Here is a 25,306-nt window from a genome sequence, read left to right as displayed (position 1 = left end):
CTTTTATCAAGACATTAGAAGAAATAAGTCTGCGATGAGCTGGTCTCGTGCCACTGTGGAGCATGAGCCAGCCACTGAAATCACTGGAATCAAGTAGTAAAAAGCAGTGAAAGTGAAGTCAGAAATGGGCTCACTGGAATATTGTCATCTTTTTTATTTGCTTAGCTTTAGCTACTTTGAAACACCTGGTTTTCCTTCTGAAATACTACTTTTTACAATTTTAAAAACTATTTAAATGCACATAAATGTGGTGCTACATATAGTTGTTGACCTTTTAGGTTATCTTTTGCAAATAAATGACTTTCAGTGAAAATATTTTACAAAACCCAGGAAAGCTTACAAAGTGAAACATTTATATGGATGTAGTCAGAATTTTGCAAATATTTTTCTACAACATTGCTTGCAACTGAAACACATGGGAGAGTTTTGAGTTCGTTTCTTCAAACTCTACACTGAGTATTTTGCATACAAATTAAAGCATTTTTAATGTAGGCTTAAGCACTTGTTGAATTGAAAAGGAATTTCCCTTGAAGGAACTAAAGAAAGTGTTTTCAATTAGTAGTTTTAAAGTGAGGTTCAAGATTCAAGAATAACACAGGTTGATTAAGAATATTAACAGAAATTACAGTGATATCACATTTGAAGGTAAAATGTTATTATTCCATTAATGAAAAGAGAATAAAGGGTCAAAAATATAAGAAGGTTTCCAATATGAACCTTTGGCACTCTCAAGGATATTCACAATGGAACTTAAGGAAATCAGCACAAGCTTCAGAATTAAGTAACTGGAAACCTTAGGACAGCCATTAATGAAATCCTGATTTGATTGCAAACAAATTATTTTCAGAACATTCAGATCGCTTGGGTTAAACAACCTCATAGCACCCTACAGTTTCAGTGAAGAATACAAGTTCAGATCACACATACACCTAAACGAGAGCATAGCGATATCCTACCTCAGCCAGTCTTCAGTCAGACCATATCTTGAAGCAAAATACTGTCCTTACATCACCCAGTCCTTCCTTCCCTCTTTCTCTGCTTTTCTTTTTCCCTTGAAGTTTCTGCTTTTTCTGTATCCCGTTGCCTTCTTTACAGTGAGAACTTTCTTTAAGACTCACAAAGGAGTGACATGGGCCAGAGGTTATATCGTTTACTCATTAACTTCATTACAGAGAAACTTGTTAGTAAATGCCTGAAACAATAGCAACGCCAGCATCCATTGGTAATTTACCTGGATAAAATCTGGTTTCCATGTGAGGGGGTGCCTCCAAAAATCCTAGATGTTGTAATTTTCTGTAACTATAATAGTTTACTCACGGCAAAATATTCATCAATAAAGATTTAACAACGTCAGGTGATTCTGTGCAATAGATTAACCACTTCAGTATCACAAAAAGCCCGTTTTAGTTGACTGGATTAACAGGTGCTTTTTAAGCCCAGAAGTACTTGTATTCTCCAAAACAAGCAAGTGTGCTTAGACCTTCCTGGGCACATCTATATGATGACATAGAATAGTGTTAGGGAGATGCCATTGACCCAAGGCCAAGTGCCAATTTTCCTCTGTTGCCTAGGGGTAAAGCTAACTCTCTGAAGAGCAGGTAGGATGCAGCTGAATTTGTAGTCCATATTGCTGACCGTACTCTTCCGGGCCCACGCAGCCTTCCTGTAGCTCTTAGTTATTATTGCTTAATAGGTGTCATTTCAGCTCAACTCATCTGTAATAACATGAGGATTTTATTGTGTGCCACCACAGTGTACTGGGTCTGCACAAAGCCAGGAGAGTGAGTGTGCTGTATGCCATCATTTGATAGCAGCTAAGGTGTGAAGATGTGCAAAACCCACTGAGACAGAGTGTAGGGCAAAGCCAGCCAAATCTACAGCAGTCTTGTCCAAGCTGCTTTTCTGGGAATGGTTCCTGCTAGACTCCTGTGTAATTTCACAAAACAGCCAGCTTTCCAGGCTAAGATGCACAGGAGGAAGCAGTACACGTGCATTTTGGTTTTGCCTTGCTCTGTGGTGCAATCTTCACTCTCAGTACTGTTCAGTTGCATACTTTTCCTTTAATTTCTTTTTTTTTTTCCCTCAGATCTCACGCGGTTTGCTTTAGCTCTCCTCATAATAATTACTAAACATACATGATTTTCTGTTTTAATTTGTGTTGCTTTGTTTCCTTTTGATCTGGGGGTCTGTTACAGGTCTAATTATCTTCTCTGAAAGGATGAAGCCAGATGTTTCACCACTGGCCAGGTGGTGCTGAGGACAAACAGTTATTTAACATATCTTGTGATCTGAAAGGTGTTTAATCAGTTTGGACACTTTATCCTACTACTGTTTAAAAAAAAAAAAAAAAAAGGATATGGGTATAACCAGAAAAATACAAATTTATCTAAAATTGAATGTGAGCCTCTTTAGCTGATCTTAGGTACTGTTCTATGCGTACAACACTTTCCAACAGCATTTTCACTGTTTTGTCAAATGCAGATTTAAAAAAGCACTTTTTCACCTTAGGACACTCTTCTCCAGTAGAGGCATGCACAATTAGGAAATGTACAATGTGCAATTTCCACCTCCCGAAAGGTAGAAAACCCTTTTTTCCTTTATGATGTTCTGAAATCAACTGTGACTGTACGTTTTGAGAGTAGCAATGAGCACTGCCCTTGGAATTACCATGGTGATGAGGCTCACAGCACCAGCAAGTCAGGACTGACAGCCTCACTTCTGAGAGACCTGGACCCAGTGCTGATGTTCAGAAAGGCACTTATGAAGATCTATAAACACTCATAAGTTTCAGTGAAGCATAATGAGAAGAAAATATGCTTTCACGGATTCCTTTTTCCAGAATGTGAGCACACATCTTTGAAAAATGAGACTACTTATAAAGGCTGTTGTTTATAAGTCAGCAGTTTTTCATCTATATTACATCAAAGCTATAATGTGTGAGAACTCCTTTAAGAAATGTATATTCTAAAGATGTCATTTAAGAGAAAAATTTCCTTCCTGTTTCCTTGGGTACACAAGTCTCTACCTGCCAAAACAGAATGCCAAAAATGCAAATAGCTTACAAATACAAAACTCGGAGACAAAGCAAATTGCTACAAGAATCTTGAAGAGATAGAACCGTATCTTCACAACAAGTAACTTGCTGCATAGAATTGGCTACGTATTAATTCTATTTTTGAGGGGCTCTTAAGAGCAGAAGACATCAAGCTTATGAATAACTCAGTTTTGAGACTTAGCTGAGTGACAATCCACAAGACAGGACCAAGTGATCGTAAAAAAAAGGGTTGGAAGTCAACTTAAGTGAAACAGCAGGAATGCTAAGTCTCCTTCTTTATGGGACCCCTAATTCAGCCCCATAAAATACATTATTTCTTTCTGTTGCTGAAATGTCACTTTGAATCAAATCTCCTTAGTGCTATGCTCTGAATACCTATAATGGGAGACACAGTTCCTCTTTCAAAGACCTGAAGGTTTCTGAATGTGATTTCAGTGTGGAGAAAAAGTCTTTTACGTTAACATACTTTCTTGTGTTCTGAAGCTACCCAATCCTCTTGAAAAATAATTAGCAAAAAAAGCAACTGTTAGAGGAAAAGCCTGGACAAAAATCTGAAGTAGCTCAAATTGTCGGGACTTCTAAAGGAACGAATGAATATAAAATTTAGTGTCCTGAATGTGGATGTCATCCTCTTCTTTACATATTATGGCCTGAAGTGTTTGAATTATTTTACATATACTTTTTTTAAACTATTGGCAAAACATTTCATCTGCTAAAGTATTTCTTCCATCAAAAACAAACAAACAAACAAAAAAACCCCACCAAATTTAGGGAAAGAAAAATAGCACAATAATACACAGTAATAAAATGTTTGTGTTTATTGATAGCACTTTGGGTTAGTTGTATGGGGCTAGGATGCTGGAGTTGGTCTGATTCATGGAGATGCTCCCAGCTTCTGCAGCAGGAGTGGCTCCATGTCCTTCTGTGCCCAAAATGCTATTCTTGTTTCAAATAGAAGAAACCAAAATGATTGCAGTGTTTTCCACCACTCAAAAAGACAAAATTTTGTTCTTATTTGGAGTGGAAATTTCTGAAGTGCTGTAGGTTTCTGTGGGGGTCTGTATTATGTGTGAGGCCCTGAATGTATCATGACTCTCAACAAAAGTCCTTCTATGCTGCCAAAAGAAAGGCTTAAAATTGTCTTATTCTTTTTTTTGTTTTTGTTTTTGTTTCCTCCCTGAGCAGAAGACAGCTTCCCCATGGTAATAAAATATTGACCAAAAATTCTTCATTCATTAACAAGACTATGTTCATCCTTGAAAAAAAAAAACAAAACAAAAACAAACAAACAAACAAACAAAACTAATGGAAGAGGAGCAAGGTTCTTTTTTCCAATCTGCATTATACATTGTTTTTACATTAACATTATTAGCATAAGTTTTTAATGGACACAGTTTTAATTTAGATGAAATTACTATCATAAATACATATAGTCTGGCAATGCAAATAAATGGCAGCATAATTTTATTCAAAACTAACTGAAAATATGTTTACTTAGCCTGGTTTAAATGACTCACATGAATATAACATCCAGCCTACATATGAAGGTCTGCCTTTCTTTTTTTTTCCCCCTGCCTTTCAGGTATTATCAGTATTGATGGCAGAATACAGAATTAAATGACAAAACACTACAGATTCATTATTTGTCCTTCCTTCCATAGGGACTGATGACTTAAGAAGGTGGGCACATGTCCACCACATATCCTTGGCTTTGACTTGTTTTCAGTGCATTTTTTTCTAGGTCTCTAAGCACAGTTAAAATAACAAACTACCCTTAATTCATTGACTTACCAAATAAATGAGGACCTTCAGCTAGAGAAAATCCATCTGCAGTAGCTAGCTGGGGATGTCCTATTAAATTCATTTCAGATCCCATTTATTCTTCAGTTCAGGAGGAATATAACTAAGAAACAGTTTGAAAGGAGATCCTGAAAGATATAAACCAAGAAGGATATTTAAAACAAGGTAATTCATTTTTGTGTACCTGTTGCAAGGCAGGATCAAGGAGGTTGTTTCAATATTTACTATAACAAACCTTGGATTGATGTTACAATATCTAGTTCAGCCTTCAAATAAAATGCTGCATCTAGTTTGTTTGTTTTTTCCTTGCTTTCCTTGCTGTGCTGTATCTTATTTGCCATCCTTCTGCTGTTCAATTAAAACCACTGGCAGTTTATGCTCAGCTTTATTCAGATATTCACAGACTGACCTGCTGATGGCAATGCTGCCCAGACCCTCTCCCAGGGAATAGCAGTTCTTTGCACTATTTTTTTTCATAATTCTTTCATCATTTCTTTGTTTTCACTCACTGAGAAAGTGCAAGCTTATGGTTTAGGTCAGAAGACTCCAAGTCAGGAAACTTAAGTTTAATTTCCAGTGACTGGCTCTTTATCTTGCCTTCAGTAATTACTGCCTAAAGAAGATAAACGGTGGCAAAAACAGAAAGCAAATCCTTCCTCTAATAAACAGGCTAGTTTACCTGCTCCCTCAAGCAGCCATACAACTTTCTCGCTTGGGAAGGTTGGGAGATGTTTGTGCCTGATAACTGGCAGACTTTCCTAGTTATTGAACATAGCTGCCACCTCCTGAGGTTGCCAGTAGTGCTGAACCTAGAAAAACAACAGGGTTTTCTCCCTTCCACTCCAACCACTAGGCTGCTGGGAGGTGAGAGGCCTACCAGTGCCTCTTGCTCAGGTGGGGGCTACAGTGATAGCAGCACCACAGTCAGCAGGAAAGCATGCCAAGAGTCTCCTGTGCCCAAGTCTGGCCAGGAGCAAGAATGGGGTTGTGCTCATTCATGCGTATGGGATGGGACAGCTCAAAGTTACATGTGGGGCAGGACTGTCAGCAGCTGAAGAACGCACAGAGGACGTCTCAGAGGCTCAACGCAGACACCAAGAGGATTCTGTCTTAATTCTTTATTTGATTTCATTCCCATGGGACTGTTCCCGAGTCTGTGTTTCCACTCACTGAAGCTGTTAGAGAGTTAGAACCCGGCCTGCTACCCAGTGAGGGCTCAGCATGCTTCTCAAGCAGCAGTGAACTCATCTGACAAAAACGTGAGTGCAGCAGGAGGCCCCAGAGCCCCACAGGCTGGGAAGGAGCTTGAGAGACCAGCAGGCACGCTGTGTAATTATATTCAGACTTGTCCATAAGGATTCATTAAGTTCTTTCTTAACATAAACAAAGGCCCTCTAATTAGACCAAGGCATCTTAAACGTCTGCCCACAGATAATTTAAACAGTTTACTCAGAAATGTCAAAAGCTACTTGTGTCACAGACCAGATCGCGGTCCTGCAGCAAATAACATGTAAACACTCAGTCTCAAATCTAGCACAGAAACGGTTTTGCAGCAGCAAAAAACGCCACATATCTTGGGATGGGGCCTAGCAACCAGCCTAGCCATCCCAGCAGGCTCACATCCACTTCCAGCCACGTCACTACCTCTGTCACGTTTGCTGGGGAAGGTTTCCACTGCCAAAACCTCTCAAGGAAAAGGGCTGTCCACTGAGGTTGCTGAGGGAATTCAGCAGCAATACAGTAATTTTCTCATGAACTTCCCACAACAGACTCTAGTGAGGGGGGGCTCCTCTTACAGCCCTGTACAAAGGGTCCTGCAGTTGAACAGGAGAGCAGCAAAGTCAGGAGTGGAAGATAATAATAATGGAAAAAAGGAAAGCCATAGAGAAATGCCAAAATGAGGCATCTTCGGAGGAATTCTGAAGTTTTCTATGAATTTTCTTGCTAAAGAAGAGGCCATCTTCACCTTGCCTTCACATGCAAGCCCATCAATAGTTTTCTTTACTGCCCGCAGGAGTGCAACCCATGCAGTTCCATGCAGGATTCTCTCACTCCCTGCAACCAAACTTGAAGATTATGTTCTGTTATGACTGTTAAGCCTCATGATTCCTCAGCAAACTTAGCTAACACTTCTACATCAGCATTGTCATTGTGAATTCCTATACGTTGATACAGAGAGTAGTCCCTCATGTTCTTAGAGAATTTTGGGTGTTATATCTTTTTAAAGACAGACCCCTATGGCATTATTTACAGAGTATTTTAGTGTACAGTTAAAATTTTCATGCACAGTTTCTTAGCTTACATGGTATTTATCCTATATCTGTCTACTCTGTGCTGCATATAAGGTAAGAAAGCTGCACATTAATCTCTAATGATATTTGCACTTTTACAGTCTCTTTGAACTGTTCCATCGAGGCTATCCAATTATTTTTTTCTTAACTTATCATTAAATAATATCACTCAAGATGGAGTTCCTAGGCTCTGTTATTCTTTACACACACACACAAACACACAAATGGCGCCATTAACAGTGCTTCGTTCATTGTGATAAATTTGGGGGTATTTTTGGTACAACTTCTCTGCATGCTCAGGCATTACAAGTTTTGTAACTCCACCCCTCCTCCCACATTAATTTTGATCTAGACGTATTCAATTCCAGTCAAATATTCATAAAGGTTTTAGAGTTCCCATTTTTTTATATATGTAAGTGCATATCTATCTATCTGTCTGTCTATAATTTCATTTAATATATTCAGCTGATGTAGACCATTTACTGGATTTCCTGAAAGAAATTGATTGCATCTTACTAGGATTCTTGCCATATACAAGGCGTGATCACCACTGAAAAGGCCAGAAATATATTTTTCCATTACACATAGCTTTGCTATTGTAAATTTTCCTGAATGCCAAACTCTTCATTAAATACTGATTTATATTTTGCTTTAGAATGCTCCTGACTACAACCTGCTGTGAACCTCTTTGATTTACCCAATTTCATCAGTAATTCAAAAGCAGCAGCTAATGATTTTCAGCTTTCATGCTTACATCACTTACACAATATGGGATATTTAAACAACACTTCTTCCACACTTTTATCAGTTCTAGGAAGCAGAATATATAGGTCAGCATAAGTCAATGTCACAAGGCACCACAGACCCAGAGGCAGACTCTGCTTTCAAATAGCTGTTTCCATAACTAATACCATGTCATCAGCCACTTCTCAGCTTAATCCTCAGGGGCTATTACTGCAGTTAAACAGCCATGGTCCCAGCTTGCTCCAGCTCTCATGGAGCAACTTCAGAAGCATTGCACTGACAAGCAATATAGTGCCACTCAGCAGGCATATGAAGGTGCACTACTTGCTAGTGACATGGCTGGGAGACGTATAGAGCCATCTGCACCACCTACGCAAAGAACCTCTCGACAGAATTTTTGTTTTCCTAAGATAAGACATTTATTTGTTTTGGTGACATAGAACTATGTCATCACAGATTCTAGAGGCACTTCATCTCTATGAAGAAGGATCAGCAACCACTCTCTTAATTCAGATTTCTTTACCAATCCAAAACCTCAACTATCTTACCATACTTAACCTATGTTCCATCATGATGTGTAACAGAAAAATCATCAGATGAGGGAAAAGCTGAATAAGGGCAAGAGGTCCATAGGAAATCAATACTGTTCTCCAAAATAAGAGCCCCTCAAGAGAAATTAAGAGGCATGAAATAAGAAATAAAGCTGTTTGTTTCAAATGATTACATTAGATAAGTTTATTCAAAACTATTTACTCCACCTTTTGAGATTATTTTCATAGGGCAAAGTAAGGCAGTAAAGAAAAAGAGAGCTCAGTATATATACAGCAAAACCTATGCTGTTTCTTGAAATTATCCTTACCAATTACATATGAAGAGCTCTGAATTACATAATTTTAGTACACATACCCTTTAGTATACATCAAAACAGTAAACACATGGTTATGCATTTGATGTTTAACTGAGAAATTTGAGATATATGTGGTGAAAGAACAACACATACGTGCATGCATGTTTACTTGGCTTTCTTATGGGAGATGTTTCTGGGTGTATACAAACATGTATGTATGCACACATACGCACACAGTGTAAGTTTCAGTTTTATTGTGTACTCTTAGCAGTGAACTGCCTCTTTGCCTTCTATAATCAATACAAAAACTTCCCCTGGCTTCTGTGTTAGCAAAACCAAGCCTCTTAATTAAGTAATTAAAGTTAAAATTGACTGGGCTCACTGAAAGAAAAAATCACCATAGACTCATCCTTTCAGCTAAAGCAAAAATATGTTTGATCCTCAGAAAGCCCCCTTAAAACTCAAATTACTTTCAGAAGACTGAATCTGTTTCAAGAGCTCAGTCAAGGAAGATATGTAAAAGTACTGGCAAAAATTTTCACAAATATTAGTGAGACTTTTCCTTCTTTCTGCCCTGTAATATTGTCCTATTCTTTAGACACGTGGCCACCAGTTCTCAGAGAAGTTTCAGTTAATCCATGGCCTGATCTAAACACCATTAACATCAGTGGAAACGTTCCCATCTAGTTCACAAGCTTTTGATCTCGCCTCATAGCCTCTTTGTAGAATATTCAACACAAAGCCTCACTTTTATGAAAATCTTTTTTATGTGCCTGCCTGTTCATTTTAAAGTATATCAAAGACATGAAAGCATGAGGAGGATTCGCACTCCACATTTCTAGCCTTTCACTGCCAGATCACCATGGCATGCATGGCACCATGGGCAGCTATGCAGCAACTGATGCAGAACATAAGCAACAGTAGGAGCAAGTTTTAGAAATATGTTTGGTTGAAATTTACTCTGTGTGTGGCTGTTTGGTTTTATTATGATGTTCAAAATCAAAGGAATTAAAGAGATACAGCACACAGTTAAAACGCAAGATATTCATACAGCTTATTTTGAGGGGACAAATCACAAGCAGAACTGAAAGCTCTGCCAAAAGACTTGATGCCATTTCTGAACATAGGCAGGTTGACTTCAAAGAGTGGGGCAGCTTCTGACTGGCTCTGGGCTGAACTGAACACCATTCCTTTGCACTTTCCTTTCTCCAGCACCTTTTTCCTGTCTAAGCAGCTATGACTTCCTTTCTTAACCTGGTTTTGAACTCCCATATAGCCTCGCTTGGGCTCTTAGCTCTCTGTAACATAAGCAACAACAGTAAAAATAAGAAACGTTTGTCAAATGTGTGCCACTCTTGCAATATTTTGAAGGTATAAGGCTAGCAGGAACATTCAAAGCAAACTGACACTTTCCCATGTTTAAAGATTTAAACAGCAGTCACTTGAAATGTGAAACCCCTTTTTGCTTGTGCTGAAGTTCTGGACTTCAGAAGATGCACCCGGTTTCTATACACAAAACTGTCAAACTGAGAAATTATATAAAATGAGTGTAACTATTCCTTTAGATTATCCTATGTAGATTATTCCCCGTTTTTCCATTAACTAATTATTTTCTATTTCTTAAAATGAAAAAAAAACAAAAAACAAAACAAACAACAAAAAAAAAAACCCAAATCAGTGCAGTCATAAAGCTGAGGCATATAACTATCAAGATTGTGTTACTTCAGGAAAGACCCAATGCCAAAGTCTTTCTTAAGCTTTCTTTTCCACCAACACAAAGACACCAAAGCCAGCTTTCTAATGACAAATTCCAACCACGTCGTTTTTTCCATGATCTTAACTTTTTTTTTCCCAAGGGGAATATCTGTTGTTGCATCAATTTTATAGACGAAATTGCTTCTCCTTGTGTTATTCTTTTAAAATTCCTTCTATCCTGACCAAGAATTCATTAACATCTTCTAAGTAATTCCAGTGAGAAAATTGCTTCTATACTGCGCAACATAACAGCAAGATATAGCAATGTAAGGAGTTATTACTTACTGTCCTTTTCTGCAAGATCGTGGATGGCAGGATGTAAAACAGTTCTGCAGTCAGTTCAGTATCCTAACGATTCTCACACAGGAACATTTTTGTTTTGTTTTTAGATTTAGCAGAAGCCTGTAGTGATAACACAATGAATCAAAGCTTGGGCTCATTGGCTCAGTGCCCTAATGGACAAGGATTACTCATTAACAATTCTTTCTTTGCGAAACTCTCTAAACACAGGCTGTATTAAAACACTGTGAATCCCAGCTTGTCCATCAGCTCAGAGGTTTGAGATGCTCATTAATACTCTGGTTTCATGTGTGGGGGAGGCTGGCTCAGAAAGTGCAGTGATAGTACTATGTTGTTAATTGTAATACTTTTCTTACATACGTTTTTATGACACTCTCAGCATCCTTTCCTTTTCCAGCCAAGGAGTCCAGATGGCATTCCAAGCCTGATTTTCAAGTATTTCTGGTATATTTACATTTTTAAAGGCAATTGAACATTTCAGAGTATGATACCAAATACTGAAAAAGCAAAATGGGCTATGAATTACAGCATTCCAGGGATCATGAGACATTAAAGTTCAGTTCCCAGATTTGGCACATCCTCTAACAAACTGCATCATTTTGGTTCTAGCTCATCCCATGAAGCTTTAGAAACGCAGCTGAGATCCTTAACTTTAAACTTAGTTGTTTCTTGCACCTTTTGTGAACAAATGGAAGAATGTAATCCCGGGAGATGGTGAAACACATCCTGGGTACACTGTACATGAAGATTCTGATCTCTTACTATTGACAGAAAGGTAGCCTTGAACAATTGCATCCTCACTTACCCAGCAAGGAAATCAAAAGCAAAGAGCAGCAAAGCCAGGCTGTTATGTTACAACCTGGCACCCACATAGTGAGGGTAATAATACCTTGTTCTGTATTGATGATGTATCCTCTGGGGATGAGTTGATTTGGCAGTGGAACTGAGGCAAATTTCAGCCAGAAAGGACAACTGGCAGCATTGCTTATGGTAAATGAGTTCGTGTCTGCCACACAGTAGTTGTTCTCCCTCCTTTCCCTTTTCATATTTGCACTGTCTGATTATGAGTGCGTGCACACAAGCTGTGCCTCCTACTCCAGGAGACAGGCATTGGGCAACAAACAAAACACTTTCTGGGAGAAAGGTGACAGTTGCCTGCCCTGAAGTTATCAACAGCAATATTCCCATCTTCTCTCCAAGTTAAAATAAATAAATCAGAAAAGTTGTATTCATCCTCAAGCTAGCATCAAGGAAAATGGAACTGTCTTTCTCTTTAAAATGGTCTTTATATTCTCTTATAAGTGGTCTTTCTTGTGATCTTCCTCCTGTAGATTCACCTGATAGCCAAACACACATGGTCTGACAGGTTTCTGATGGGATCAGTGCCATAAGGCTGCTGCATGACACCACTGTTTTCAGGGGTTTGTGCTCACAATTCCTTCTAGCAGACACTGGCTGCATGATAAATAGATCAGCTGTCTTTGCTGATTCTCTGGAAGTCATCACCACTGTAAATGATGAGATTTCCATTTTACAAATTCATTCTCAGCAACATTTTCAGTGCTTGCAAAGAAGATAATTCTTCCAAAATAATTCTGCCCACAGGAGGCAGGTGGTCTCACTCAAAACATGCCAACATCCCATCTGACAATTTCCAGTAAGTACCCACTTTGATGGTGCCTAGGAAACACATGCAAAAAAACACGTCAGTCAACTTAAGACCAGTAATTGGGTTTTGTCAGTTACCAGGTGAAGCAACAAAAGCTGCATGAAGATATCCCATAAATACCATACTATGTCTCACACTGTATTGTGTCTTGTCTACTGACTAATTCTGGAGACCTTAAATTGGGTCTTCCAGCTTTTAGCTCCTTGCAGGGTCAGTCCAAGTATTTAATGGCACAGCTCAATTGCTATTTAGAAGTCCCTAGAAACCGACCTTCAGTAAAGGCTCTTCCTCTAAAAGCATTTTTCTCTGCATAAATGCTGTTCTTCAGATATAAAAGAGTTCACAAAAGAAGGAAGCAGAATTTAATACCTGCATTCACCAAAGAATTTGTTACATTAAAATGTCTTTCATTTTCATCCATTAATAAAAGACAAAGTGGCGAAGTTGTGCTTTGTCCACTAATCAGTACTTCTGATGCAGTATTTGAAAAAAACAAGAAAGAACCGACATGATCAGAAGAGGTGTTGCCTGTAGCAATGACATGTGACATTACTAGTTCAAGCCAGCTGTTCATATTTTATTGTGGCTGATATGCAAATGAAAATTCAATGGAAAGAATTTAGAGAAAATTAGATGTCTTCTATAGCATTGTAAGAGACTATCTACAAGGGAGACAAGGGGGAGTTAAATGGTTCAAATCCACTTCCCCACAGATAGAAAGTCTTTTCTAACGAGCCTACCCAAGCCACACCTCTGCACAAGCCATTGCTTAAAGCTTGCGAAGTGTTTCTGACTTACTTATAAATAATGGTCTAGCCAGTGAATACAGAGTCACCTGCACCTCTTCTTGCATCCTTGCAGCACCCTGTATTTATTGGTGCTGCACAGAGGACACAAGTCACTTACAACGCTTCAGCTTGCAGTCTGTCTTATTGGATTGGCCATTACATTCTCTTGGGCACTCTCAGAAACACCACTGTTCACCAATCTAATGAAAAGAAAGCATTGCATTTCTTGAAAGATGGCCAAAATTATCACCAGCTTACAATAAATTTTATCGTAGAAAGATAATTAAGTAATCTTAATAGATAAGGGTTCTTCTGTACGGGCAAAAAAATAGGAAAAGAACGGGGTGCAAAGTTTCAATGTGTTAACTCTAGTAACTTTACATTGTTCCTTTCCCTCTTGTATTTCAAAGGCAGAAGATTAACTCCAGTGTTAAGATTAGTTTCATTTGTAGAGTAAGTCTTTCACTGATCTGAGCCACTTAGTTATAAGTTACTCTCTGATTATTTGGTTTCGGGAAACATCAGAATTTGTTCAACAATTTTATGATTTCCACTGATGTAATCCAACATTTTGCCTTTATCACTCACATATTTAAAGCGGAGAGTCACGAAACATAACAGCAAGGGGGGAATTCCTCCCTGATGGCAAACAGTTAATGGTTAGCCAGTGTGCTCTAGCAGGAGCACATACGTTATTAACGTGCTACCATCTTGCAGCTGACCTGGTACAAGGGAAATGCTGAGCATACATGGAATCAGAAACATTGCCTTATAACAGACTTCAGCGTGTGGAACTTGGTCTACCTCCCTCTATCTGACTTCAACTGGAATTCAGAATGTATTTTGCTATAAATAAGTTTTATGGTTATTTGACAATGTCAGATTTCTCTCATTGGCATTAAATTTTAATTAAGGCACTGATGATATATCCTTTTCCCCCATTCTCTTCTTTCCTGCTAGGGGTTACAAGTTTAAAAGTTACTAGAGGAATCACAGCTTTAAGTCAAAGTGTTAGTACAGTATCAGCTGATAAAGAAGTTCTGCTACCGGCCTTGGGATAAATATACACTTTATTCTTTCTTTTTTTTTCCTCTTGATATTTTGATGTTATACAGTAAGATAGTAATTGAGTTCAATTAGGGTTAGTCTTCATTTATGTAAATATTTGGAGAGAGAAAAATATTATGAAATGTTGATCTGTTCCAGTAAATGAATGCACTACCCTTTCATTAATAAGTAGTTCTTCTAAACTGAATGTCAAAGGTGATGAGTGAAGTATCATTAATAAGTAAATATTAGAATATTTTAGTGATTTTTTTTTAAATTGCTGCCTGAAATGCACTAAGGAAATTCCTTTTGCAAACATTTAAACTCCTGCTTGCTTTTAATAACGTATTTTGGATCAAGGGAAAGACATTTAGGACTGGTTCAGTGACTGACAAGAAACTGATTCTTTCAGGATAGGAGAGGACATTGCAGATTACATGAATGGATTGTAGAAGCCATAGATTTTGGAGGTGTAGGAGGAGCCTCCACCAATGTAATTTGGCAAATCAGAGTCACTACTGGCCTTTTAAGTAGTTCATTGCTCTGTTCTGTACCTTTTCTCCTAAAAGAGACACTACCGTGCTCCGAAGCACATAAATGATTGCTCACATTGCTTGTTGACAGGGAGGCCTGCAGAACAGGTGCTGCACGCCAGATGATACCCAGAGGCCAGGGGCACAGTCCCATCCTGTTCCAAGAGCTCCATGACCACTCAGGGTACAGGTGGGCATCACACACTCGGTAGCTATAGAACGCTCATTGTCTACATGTGTCTACACTTTCAGGGGTAGGGGGTGCATCAGATTTGGCTATGAGAAATCAAGTAGAGTTCAGTTGGAAGAAACTGCATTCATTCTGCAAGGAAGATCTTTATGTGTCAGGGAGGAACTGCTTCAACAGGAAAAGAAGTCAGGAGCCAAAGAAAGCCCCACTGACAATGCACAGTTCCACAGCACCTGAGCAAGGCCCAGGTGCTGTAGCAACAGACCCAAATAAAGTTGGGTGGCAAATCAAGCCCACTGCACATCCAGAGATCAGTCAAGAGCAACAGGAAGAGAAGGCAAAGCTAGATACGTGCCTAGAGATACACTACCTGCAGAATCATTATGAGGTTCACCCAGGAGGCAGAGCAGAGGCAGGACAGGAGGCGATGCAGGCTACATCTCATATCTACAGCAAGCCTGGACAGGAGACACCAAATACAACTTGAACTTAGCTCAGGCCAGGAGTGAAGGCCCAGGCTTGAGACTGACCACTGACAGGGTCCAGCTGAGGAAAATCGGGGCCATCAAGACCTCATAGTGCCCTCAGGCTCCTGAGGTATAGTTGCCCTCAAAGCCATTGTCGGTTTTGAGAACTCTTTGCTCCTTATTCATTACTACATGTAGGACAAGTGGTGAACAATTTTAGGTGCTTGCAGCAGGCAAAGGGAACAGCAGCAGCAGCAGGACTAAACCCAGTGTTCAAATTCTACTGTAAAGACTAAGATGAAAAGTTCATTGTCACAAGTTCAGCTGAAGAGTACTCAGGACTCCGCCTACTTAAGAAGAAACAAAAGGAGCTAAAAATTAGATTATTTTGGATCTTGTATGTAGCTGCAATATTGTCAAACTCAGAGAAGTGAGAAGATATATCACATTAGATTACTCCCCTCTGAATTCAAACAAAGGCATCCATTAATGTGTTTGTAGAGCCCTTCCCACCCCAGCAGGAGATTTTGTTGAGATGACGTTTAGTGGGAAATACGGGTGATGGGTGGATGGTTGGACTGGATGATCTCAGAGGTCTTTGGCAACCTTGGTGATTCTATGATTCTATATTTCTATGACTGATGAAACTGGAGCACAGCTAATAGGTGCATTCCAGCAAAGAGGTCTAAAGTGCCACGACTTTCCCAGAGGAACAGTTTCCCTTGCCACAGAGGTGCACAGAAGTGCAAGCAAAGCATGAGGTACAGTCATAGTACCCTACTCTGCCACACATTAGGTGCTCATTAACCTGGGGGAACATTGGCTATGCATGATTATGTGGGGTGTGGTAAAGAGCAAGTGAGTAGGTAAGTGAGCGTGTGTTGGGAGCTAAGAAACACATTAGTGAAATGGAGGAGAGTAAGAGCAAACATAGGTAGCTGGCCAGAGGATCCTAACTCCATGCACCAGGGCCCAGGTCACCGACCATCCCATTGGCAGCCAACTAAAAACAGCAGGTACTGAGGAGAGAAAGAGATCTGGAGGACAAATAAAGGTGTGGAAGTCGAAGAAGGGAATGTTAAGCATTAGATCTTGGGAGAATTGAGGGATTCCGTTTGTTTTTCTTTCTTTATCTTCAGTTTACATCTTGCCATTCTGAAAACAAATTACTTCCCTTTATGGAAGAAAGAAATTAACTGCAATAATAATTTTATTAAATTTAAACAATGCAGATAAGGAAATGCAGATGTTACTTATCTCATTGCATTATTAACTTGGCCCACTGTGCAGAAGATCTTTTTATATCAGAACCTGATCTCACCATTCTTTTTGTCCAAAATTGGGTTATATCCCAAAATATGAATATTTGCATTGGCAGTTCCCTCATTTATTTCAAACCTCACTTGGCAAATGCATTTCATTTTCCCATCTCACACTGCAATAGAAACTAAAACAAAAACCGTCCTCTATACTGGCTCCTCAAAAATATGGAGCCACATTAGAGGTTTCTATCCCTTCCCTCAAGGTTTCCACAAAATCGCCTCAAGCTCAGCAGAGAATGTGGTCTCCCTCTCTCCACTGGCAAACCTTCCCACAAAACTGGTCCTTTTCCCAGGAAATGAAGTTGCCTGCCCAGAGGATGAACTCTGTTTATATAGGCAGCAGCCCCTCCTCAGCAGCTAACCCATGCTAGAATAAGTCCTTAGGTGCCTGTGGGATTGGTCTCAGTGTTCCAATCAGCCTATTTCAGATGTATTTGCATTTCTTGGGCATATATACCAGTTACCACAATGGCAGATAGGTAAAGGTAAGTGTTACTGTTACAGAAATAGTGGCTAACCTTGGAACAATGGCTGGAATTAAAATAATGAATTAAATTTCAGTGAAAAGCTAAAACACGACAGAACAAGCTATCAATAACTGAGGAGCTGCTGTTTTGGTCATCATGGGAACTACAGCTGTGTCTTAGCTGCAGACTTGCACGTGAAAGATTTTTGGCCGAAGGATGCATGTGTCTATATGTGCAGGTGCTGCTATATCTACCCAAAGGAAACAGAATCTGCAACTATGATTGACAAATAAATTAACATCACCAACATCTGAGGGGCAAATAATGTGCCCTATCCTTTTCCCAGTACTTTCCCCTGTAGTAGTTGCTGATGATAAAGCAGAAGCAGAAGCTCATGAGAGCATAAAAGGTACCAAATGCTGGAGCAACAGTATGCAGCTTAGATACAAATAAAGCTGTTCTAAAGATGCTGTTCTAAAATTGTTAAACTGATAACTTCCCATATGTCATGCTTGCTCACATAAACACAACAAGAGTTTGTGCAAGTTTCCTTCCTGTGGACATGGAAAGTAATTCTGTGCAGATACTCACAGATAACAATATTTCAGATTGGATGTTTTATTAACGGCAGCCAATAAATATACATCCTGGAAAATAAAAGACTGATAGAGGAAAAAAAATCCTTGTAGCAAGATCATTTTTTAAGAATGGGAAGTATTTTTCTCTTGAATGTGCGATATCAACTTGGAAATACACATAGACCCTGGAACTGCATTCGCTTAGCTGTATATCCCACTTATTCCAGAGAAGGCCAAGGAAGGGTATACGTAGCTCTTAGCTTTTTCAGTTTAGTGTAAGAAGATAACTCAGAATTGGAAAATAGGAGAGAACTGCTGTTTTCCAGGTAAGAGAACTGCTACTCAAGTCAGTAATGAGCACCTTGAACTATGCAAGACCTCAAAGTCACTGTTACAGCACAATACCTTCTATATTCAAGAATTCTGATTGGAAAAGCATCAGTTCTTAAATATTTTGGCAAACTATAGGAAAGAACAAGCCTGTTGTAAAGTTGATACAAATATGAGATTTACCAGATATATGCTTTTCCTCTGACATTAAAGATTATATAAAAACAAATTTCCAAAGGAATACAATTAATAAATATTGGAGGTTTTATTAAGTGGTAGCACACACACACAAAAATCACTGATGCTGAAATTCGTTCAACTTACAACTGAGAGAAGTGTATTTTACATACCTGATACTTTCTAAAGCTCTTTTAAAACTATCCTAGTGGATACTTATTTTATCAGTTTAATCATTGACTTGTTGCTTAACCTGTCTTTTCACTCAGGTCTTTAAAAGTCAACAGATAATAATATGAAATAAATAAAACCTTTGTCACTCATTCCTACATCGTTTTACGTAACTCTCCTAAATATGAGTTGCAACAGAAACCTTTGAACAGCATGCCAGTAAAATGGACTGTATTGCAAAGAAGATGATAAAGTCTAATTTGGAATATTGTCAATTTATTCCAGGAATTTAAGTGTCTGTAACCACACACTTTAAGCTTCTGGAATTTTATAAGTCTTTGTTCTGTAAATGATACTGTTCCTTACTTCTTCAAGTGGAAAAACTTGATCTGCTATAGCCAGAATAACTGTCTTCTTTTTCGAGGCTACCAGCAAAATAGGCAGACAGAATGATTTCTGTAACTGGAATGTCAGCCAGCAGGTGTTAAAGTGACAAGTGACCTCGACTGCCTTTACGCCTGACCTTGGATTACTTCAAAGGAATAACTGAGGTGTGAAAAAATGCTTTTTCTGTACTCACCCTTGATCCCTCCACTTAATATCCCAATGTAACAGTATTTTAGCAATCACCTTCCTAGTTTTGGAAGTGAATTAAGTGAAATAAGAAATTTGGATGCCTCCAGTGTTTTTTTGGTTTTTGTTTTTTGTTTTCCTTTAGAAGACAGATACTCACTCAGCTCCTGCTGAAAAAATTAGCTGCTCCCTAATGCAGCCACAGGGGAAAAACAACAGAAATTACACATGTGCTGCAGGGCTCTGGTCTCACTGGAATCATGGATATGGGATGTGATGGTTCACACTACTGGAATGTTGCCTTAGATAGATATAGGCTCTTTAGGAGGGGCAGAGCAGGAAAGTGAGGAGATGGAGTTGCCCTCTATGTGACAGCAGCAGGAATGAGGGAACTCTGCCTTGGGAGGGAAGGTGAGCCAGCATGGAGCTTGTAAAGTAAGGATTAGAAGCAGACCTATGTGGGCAACGTTGTGGCTGTCTTCTCTAGATTGATGAGAAAGAAGTATATGAGACCTTCTCTGGTCAGCTAGAAGTCTCTTGTGTTCAGCCCCTGGTCCTCATGAGGGATTTTAATGACTGATGGGTCCTGCTGTCACGGGAGGGACAACACAACCAGGTACAAGAAATCCAGATGGTTTCTGAAGTGCGTAGACAGTAACCGATCATAACTGATAACAGGTGATTGAGGAGCCTGAGAGAACATGCTTTGCTGGACTTGATTCTTTAAAACAAGGAAGAAATGTTGAGGAGTGTGAGGGTTGTGGGCAGCTTAGCTGCAAAGAAAATGAGATAGTGAAGTTTAAGACCGAAAGAGGTAGAAGCAAGTCAAAAAATACGAACACAGCCTTGCACCACGGGAGCCTCCTTTGGCCTTTGTAGGACTTGCTTGGAATAATCTCATGGGAACATGACCCTGGAGAGAAGAGTGATCTGGAAGAGCTGTTTGATAATCAAAAGTCACCTCCTCCGTGCTCAAGAAAAGTCCATTGAGAAAAGCAGGAAATCTAGCAAAGGCAGCAAGAGACCTTATCGGGATGAACAAGGAGCTCCTGATTAAGTCAAAAATAAAAAAAGAAACTTACAAGAGGTGGAAGAAGAGTGTAAGCTGAGCCATAAGGAATACAGAGTATTCAAAGACTATAGAGAAAGGGTTAATAAAGGTAAAGCCCACCTGACATTACATCTGGTAAGAGATGTGAAAGGCAGTAAGAAAGTCTTCTACAGGTATATCAGGAACAAAAGGAAGATTAGCAAAAAATTTGGACTTGGTGACAAAGCACCTAGAAAAGGCCAGTGTATTTGATGCCATTTTTGCCTCAGTCTTCATTGGTAAGACCAGTACCTTGCTCTGGATTTTTACGTTAGTCTCAGGGATCTTGGATGCCTGGAGGCAAGGAAGACCTACTTTGTATAGAGGAGAACCAGTTTAGGAAACATCTGAACAGAATGAACATACAGATGTCTGTGAGTCCTGACGGGATTTACTCAGAGTGCTGAAGGAGCTCCCCAGTGTTACTTTGAAGGCCACTTTCAATTGTATTTGAAAAGTTAAGACGAAAGTAATGATCCTAGTAATCTTTTATAGTGAGAAGGCCCTCTTGCTGAACAAGAGGAGACCTTCACTTTAGCAAGCCTTTCAGCACTGTATCTCCAAACATCCATAAAGAGGTGGATAGAAGACTGAAGGAAAAAAGGCTTTCAGGTCAGCAGCGTGCATCCCAGCTGTATGGCATTCATTAGTGGTTCAATATCTGGATTTAACTTCATTAAGGATATGGATGATGGGAGAGTACACCCTCAACAGCTTTGCAGAAGGTCTAGAACTGGGAGGAGCAGTTGATACACGGAGTGACCATGTTGCCACTCAATGTCTTTGGCAAGTCAGAGAAATGGCCTGAAAGAATATCGTGAAGTTCATTGTAGGGAAATCCATGTCCTGCATATGGGGATGAATAACCCCATGCACCAGTACAGAATGGGGGCTGAGAAACAGCTTAGCAGAGAAGGCCTTGAGTGTCTTGGTGGACAAGCTGAACATGAGCCAGCAGCATGCCTTCACAAAGAAAGCCAACAGGTCAAAGGAGCTGAATCCTCCTGTTCGCTCAGCCCTGGAGAGACCCATATAGAGTGCTAGGGCCAGTTCTGGGTTCCCCAGTGCGAGTAGGACACAGACTTAGTGAAGCAAGTCCAGTGAAGAGCCATTAAGATGTTTAAGGTGTTAAAGCATGATATATGATGAAAGGCTGAGAAAGCTGGGACTGTTCAGTTTGGAGAAGGTAAGGCTTGGGGGGAATCTCATTAATGTGTATGAATACCTGATGGAGGGAAGTAAAGAAAATGGAGCCAGACTCTTCTCAGTGATATTCAGTTACAGTCTGTTATGTTTTAACCTGGCAATCAGTTAAGCATCACACAGCTGTTCGCTCATCAATTCCCTTACCCAGATGGATGGGGGAGAGAACTGAGGAAAAAAAAAAAAAAAAAAACCTCACATTTTCAAAATTGTTTTTCTCCTAAATCCATAACATAGCATCATACCAACCACTATGAAGAAAATTAACTGTCCCAGCCAAAACTGGGACACAGGAAAAGAGGTAACAGGTATTGACTGAAATTCAGGGAAAAATACTGAAATTAAAAAAAAAAAAAAGAAGAAGAAGAAGAAATTGTTTCATTCTGAGAGGAGTCAAAAACTGGAGGGGTCAAAACCTCCATCTTTGGAGATACTCAAAACTCAACTGGATACGGCCCTTGGCTATGTGTTTTACCTTACCCTGCTTTAGCAGAGAATTCGTACTAGGTGATGTCTGGAGCTCCCTTCCAGCCTTAACTGTTCTATGATGCAGTAAGAAATTACATGTTATAGAATAACCAAATTAATAAGGCCCATTTCAGTAAGTCACTAGCTACAGAAATCCAGCTTTCTAAATAAAACTATCATCACAAAATAAATGAAAATGTTACTCACACACTGGGGGCACAGCGTGTGCTGAAACTCCAACTCTGCCCACATTTGGCAGCTTTGCTGGTCTTTAGTTATTTTGTAAATTTTTCAGGGGTGGACTAATGAAAAATATTCAGAAGGAAAAACTATGTTCTCTAAAATGATTTGTACTAAACGATCCTTCTGAGTAAGTCTGCATGTGTAGTGTGTTGGGATGGAGGGCTTTGCTGTCCTTCAGCTGTTGCAATAGTATGATGGCTCAAAGAAAAAAGCTGTGAGTCTTGAGCACAAAATGTGCCTGTGCGCTCTAAGAGCAAAGCCAACCATTGACAGAAGCCAGAGAACAACCTGTTAGCAAATTTCTCCCATGTGCCTTTTTGAAGGATCAAATTCTTTTGTGAAACTGTGGGGAAGTCTTTTTCAACAACTGGTTTGAGCCAACACCATTCCTTCACTGAAAAAATATATAACTGCCCAAGACCAACTGCTAGATAATTCTCCCTCCTGAGCCACAGCATGTGAGAGCCAGCAGGTCAGTGGGCTGTAACCCGCCCTTACTCCTGCCATCTTCATACTGCACAATGTTAAGAAAGAGCATATCCACCAGGGCTGGCTGAAGTCATCCATCCCAATGGGAATACAAACATATCACTACCCTCCACATGCAGACAGCCTAGATATGGCTCAAGAACACGGGGCTGGAGCGGGAGCACTGGAGAACATGGGGGGGCTTAGCTCTGTATACAGTTAAGGAGAGAGAAGGAGCTAGCTGTGGGCTGCTCCTTCTCAGAAGTAAATATAAAAGCACTGGGCGTGGGACAGCTTTAGACTGGTCACAATTATTAATGAAGCTGGGACAGAGATTGGCACTAGTACAAATATTAATGAACTACGCAGAAAAGGACTTGGAAACACCAGCTGTTTCTCATGCTTGTATAGTTCCTCTAACCACTTAAGCCAGCAAGGGTAGGGGACAGAGATCCTGACTGCAGCTTCCCTCTCGGTTTTGTCAGCAACTTTGCCCTCCAGCTCTGTCCAAGGGTGATGTTTCCCTTAATGCAGAGCAGACGTGCAGGGCAGGCCAGCGTGGCCTTGGCCTTTGGCCACCCAGGGTAACACTTCAGCGCCACAGCTGCACTGCCACTGGGAGTGGGAACTTCAACACAAAATCTCTCTCTTTCCAGTAAAAGATAATGGGGGGGGAGGGGAGGGCGGAAGATAAAGGAAAAATAAATAAAAATAAAATTTGCTAAAAAACCTAATCCTTGTTATTACTGACTATGTGTTGGTCCAGGGTCTTGTGTACCATTCCATCAGTTGGCAAGGGTTGGGGAGAACCACTCATGAACACAAGGTAATATACAGTAAAGACGAGGTCAAGCACAACCGCAGCTATTCTTCTCTGTGCTGTGCCCACAGCCATGTAAAGTGTATCCTGTAGCCAGTATAGAGCAATAGGAACCAGGGAGTGAACAGTGCAGGACAGATGATATTGAATTCCCTTGCTAAGGGAAAACCTACCTTCTGTGGCTCTCCAAGCAGCTTCTGCCTGCCCCATACAGCTGTGTTGTACCACAGGAGTAACAATAGGCACATCAGTGTTGATTGTGCTTCTCTTGTTTTTCTTCTTAACGTTCTGCTCTTCTAAATTCAGGTTACCCTTTGGTACTATGATTTTCCCTTGCCCATCATGAGTCAGGAGGGACCCATGAACTACTTCTAAGCTGCGTAAATTTCTATCAGTACAAACTACCGATCACTGCCAAGAAATAGACTGAGTATCTCAGGACATACAGACTTTTTTTTTTATTACATACGCAAGGAGGCAGGAGGGAACAAGCAGATAGGGTCAAAGTCCTCTCCCTAATGCAAGAGAAAGCTTCACTGCCCTTATCTTACTCACAGCATCAGCAAGTTTCTCTGACTAATTCCTTTGCCATTCATTACTCCCATGCCCAGCAGGCAGAAAACACCTGGCACAGTGCTAATGATGGCACAGTGCTAATGATGACTGCCAGTTCCTGAGAGGACAACTATTTTCATTGGCTGCCTTATATATTTACTGTTTTTATGAAAGTTTTTCTTTTCTTGAAGTTGGTGCTCCAAAGAAAAAAAATAACAAAACTGAGTTAACGGAGATGTATTTTTCATGAATTCCCATTTTTGCCTAACACTTATTTACCAAAGCAGCCATGACCTGCTCAAAGACACTCTACATTTTTTGTGCGGGTAGAACTACTGAGCCTAAAACAAGGAGAAAGGTAGACGCTGATTTTCTACAGCACAGTTCTGAGCTCTGGCTTTACTGAGCAGATAAACCCAGTTGTAGATGAACAAACATAGTCTGTTGACTGCTGCAGATACACTGAATGAGAGGTTAAATGAGTCAAGCTTTTATTATGATGAAGGCTTAAAATATCCAAATGGTATGCTCTAAGGAAAAATGTGTTGGCTCTCATTTTATTTCTAAGATATTTCAGCATGAAAGAAAACAAATTTTACTGCATTTCTTGCACAAATTCCTTTCTTTCCTCATATAATTATGCATATAAAAGAGCTCTGAGAATACTAAGCATTATGAGTACTAAAACCCAAAAAGTTTGAGATAAGAAAGGACATTTTTTGCTGCCATTTCAAACATTGTTATCAACTGGATGTTAAGATATAACTGCTATTGGTATGTGTGTAATTAAAAGCATTTTTACAAAGAAGCCTACCAGACTTCTGTATATATATATATATGGAGCTATATAATGTAAGTAGTGTTATCTATATCACATAGACATTCAGATGGCACAAGAATGTGGAGTTTTGAATCTCTCCATTTATTTATTCCTAATTTCATGAGATTTAAACTTTGCAGGAGATTGCTGAACTTTGAGACTGTGCAGGATATCAGGTCTTGACTCATCTGGTGGGCTTCAAACTCAAAAAGCTGCAAAACTTTGAGTTCTGTATCCAGGATCCGGATGCTGAATTCTGGCCCTTCCTCACCCCTCTGTCTGCGTTGGCTCTCAGTTACAACTTGCATTCATTTTTTCTCTTTTTCCCTTTCTGCTTTTTCACCACACAGAATGCTCACTCCTCTCTCTTGAAATACAAATAGATAAATAGAATTTTCTAATTATGATCTTTAAAGGAAAATTGGAAGTAATTGTGGTTTTTTTAAACAAAATTTTTATTTAAAAAATCCTTGACGTTATGACTAAACTCAAAGATCTCTGTAACTTCCTGACATCAGGAGTCAATTGGAAGTAC

The 25,306-nt window shown here is 39.6% G+C and overlaps 1 protein-coding gene across 12 annotated transcripts in view; it reads right to left on the bottom strand.

Annotated features, from left to right (window-relative positions):
- Positions 1-23,812, bottom strand: part of NR1H4 (nuclear receptor subfamily 1 group H member 4) — a 51,697-nt gene extending 27,885 nt beyond the window's left edge. For 3 of the 12 annotated variants that reach the window (XM_046937991.1, XM_046938081.1, XM_046938195.1), the window contains exons 1-2: positions 23,570-23,812; positions 4,847-4,983 (exon numbers count right to left, since the gene is read on the bottom strand). In XM_046937991.1, the coding sequence (XP_046793947.1) occupies positions 4,847-4,931 (85 nt within the window). In that variant the 5' untranslated portion in view covers positions 4,932-4,983; positions 23,570-23,812. Of the gene's footprint in view, positions 1-956; positions 1,097-1,231; positions 4,984-10,777; positions 10,853-11,681; positions 11,843-23,569 lie in introns of those variants that run through there. The other 9 variants (NM_001396910.1, NM_204113.3, XM_046938171.1 and 6 more) reach the window with 5 other exon arrangements.
- Positions 23,813-25,306: the final 1,494 nt, after the last annotated feature.

This window comes from Gallus gallus, chromosome 1, assembly GCF_016699485.2.
Source record: "Gallus gallus isolate bGalGal1 chromosome 1, bGalGal1.mat.broiler.GRCg7b, whole genome shotgun sequence".
Classification (NCBI taxonomy): Eukaryota; Metazoa; Chordata; class Aves; order Galliformes; family Phasianidae; genus Gallus; species Gallus gallus.
Note: the sequence above shows the minus strand (reverse complement) of the source record. Positions and strands in the feature narration are given on the sequence as shown.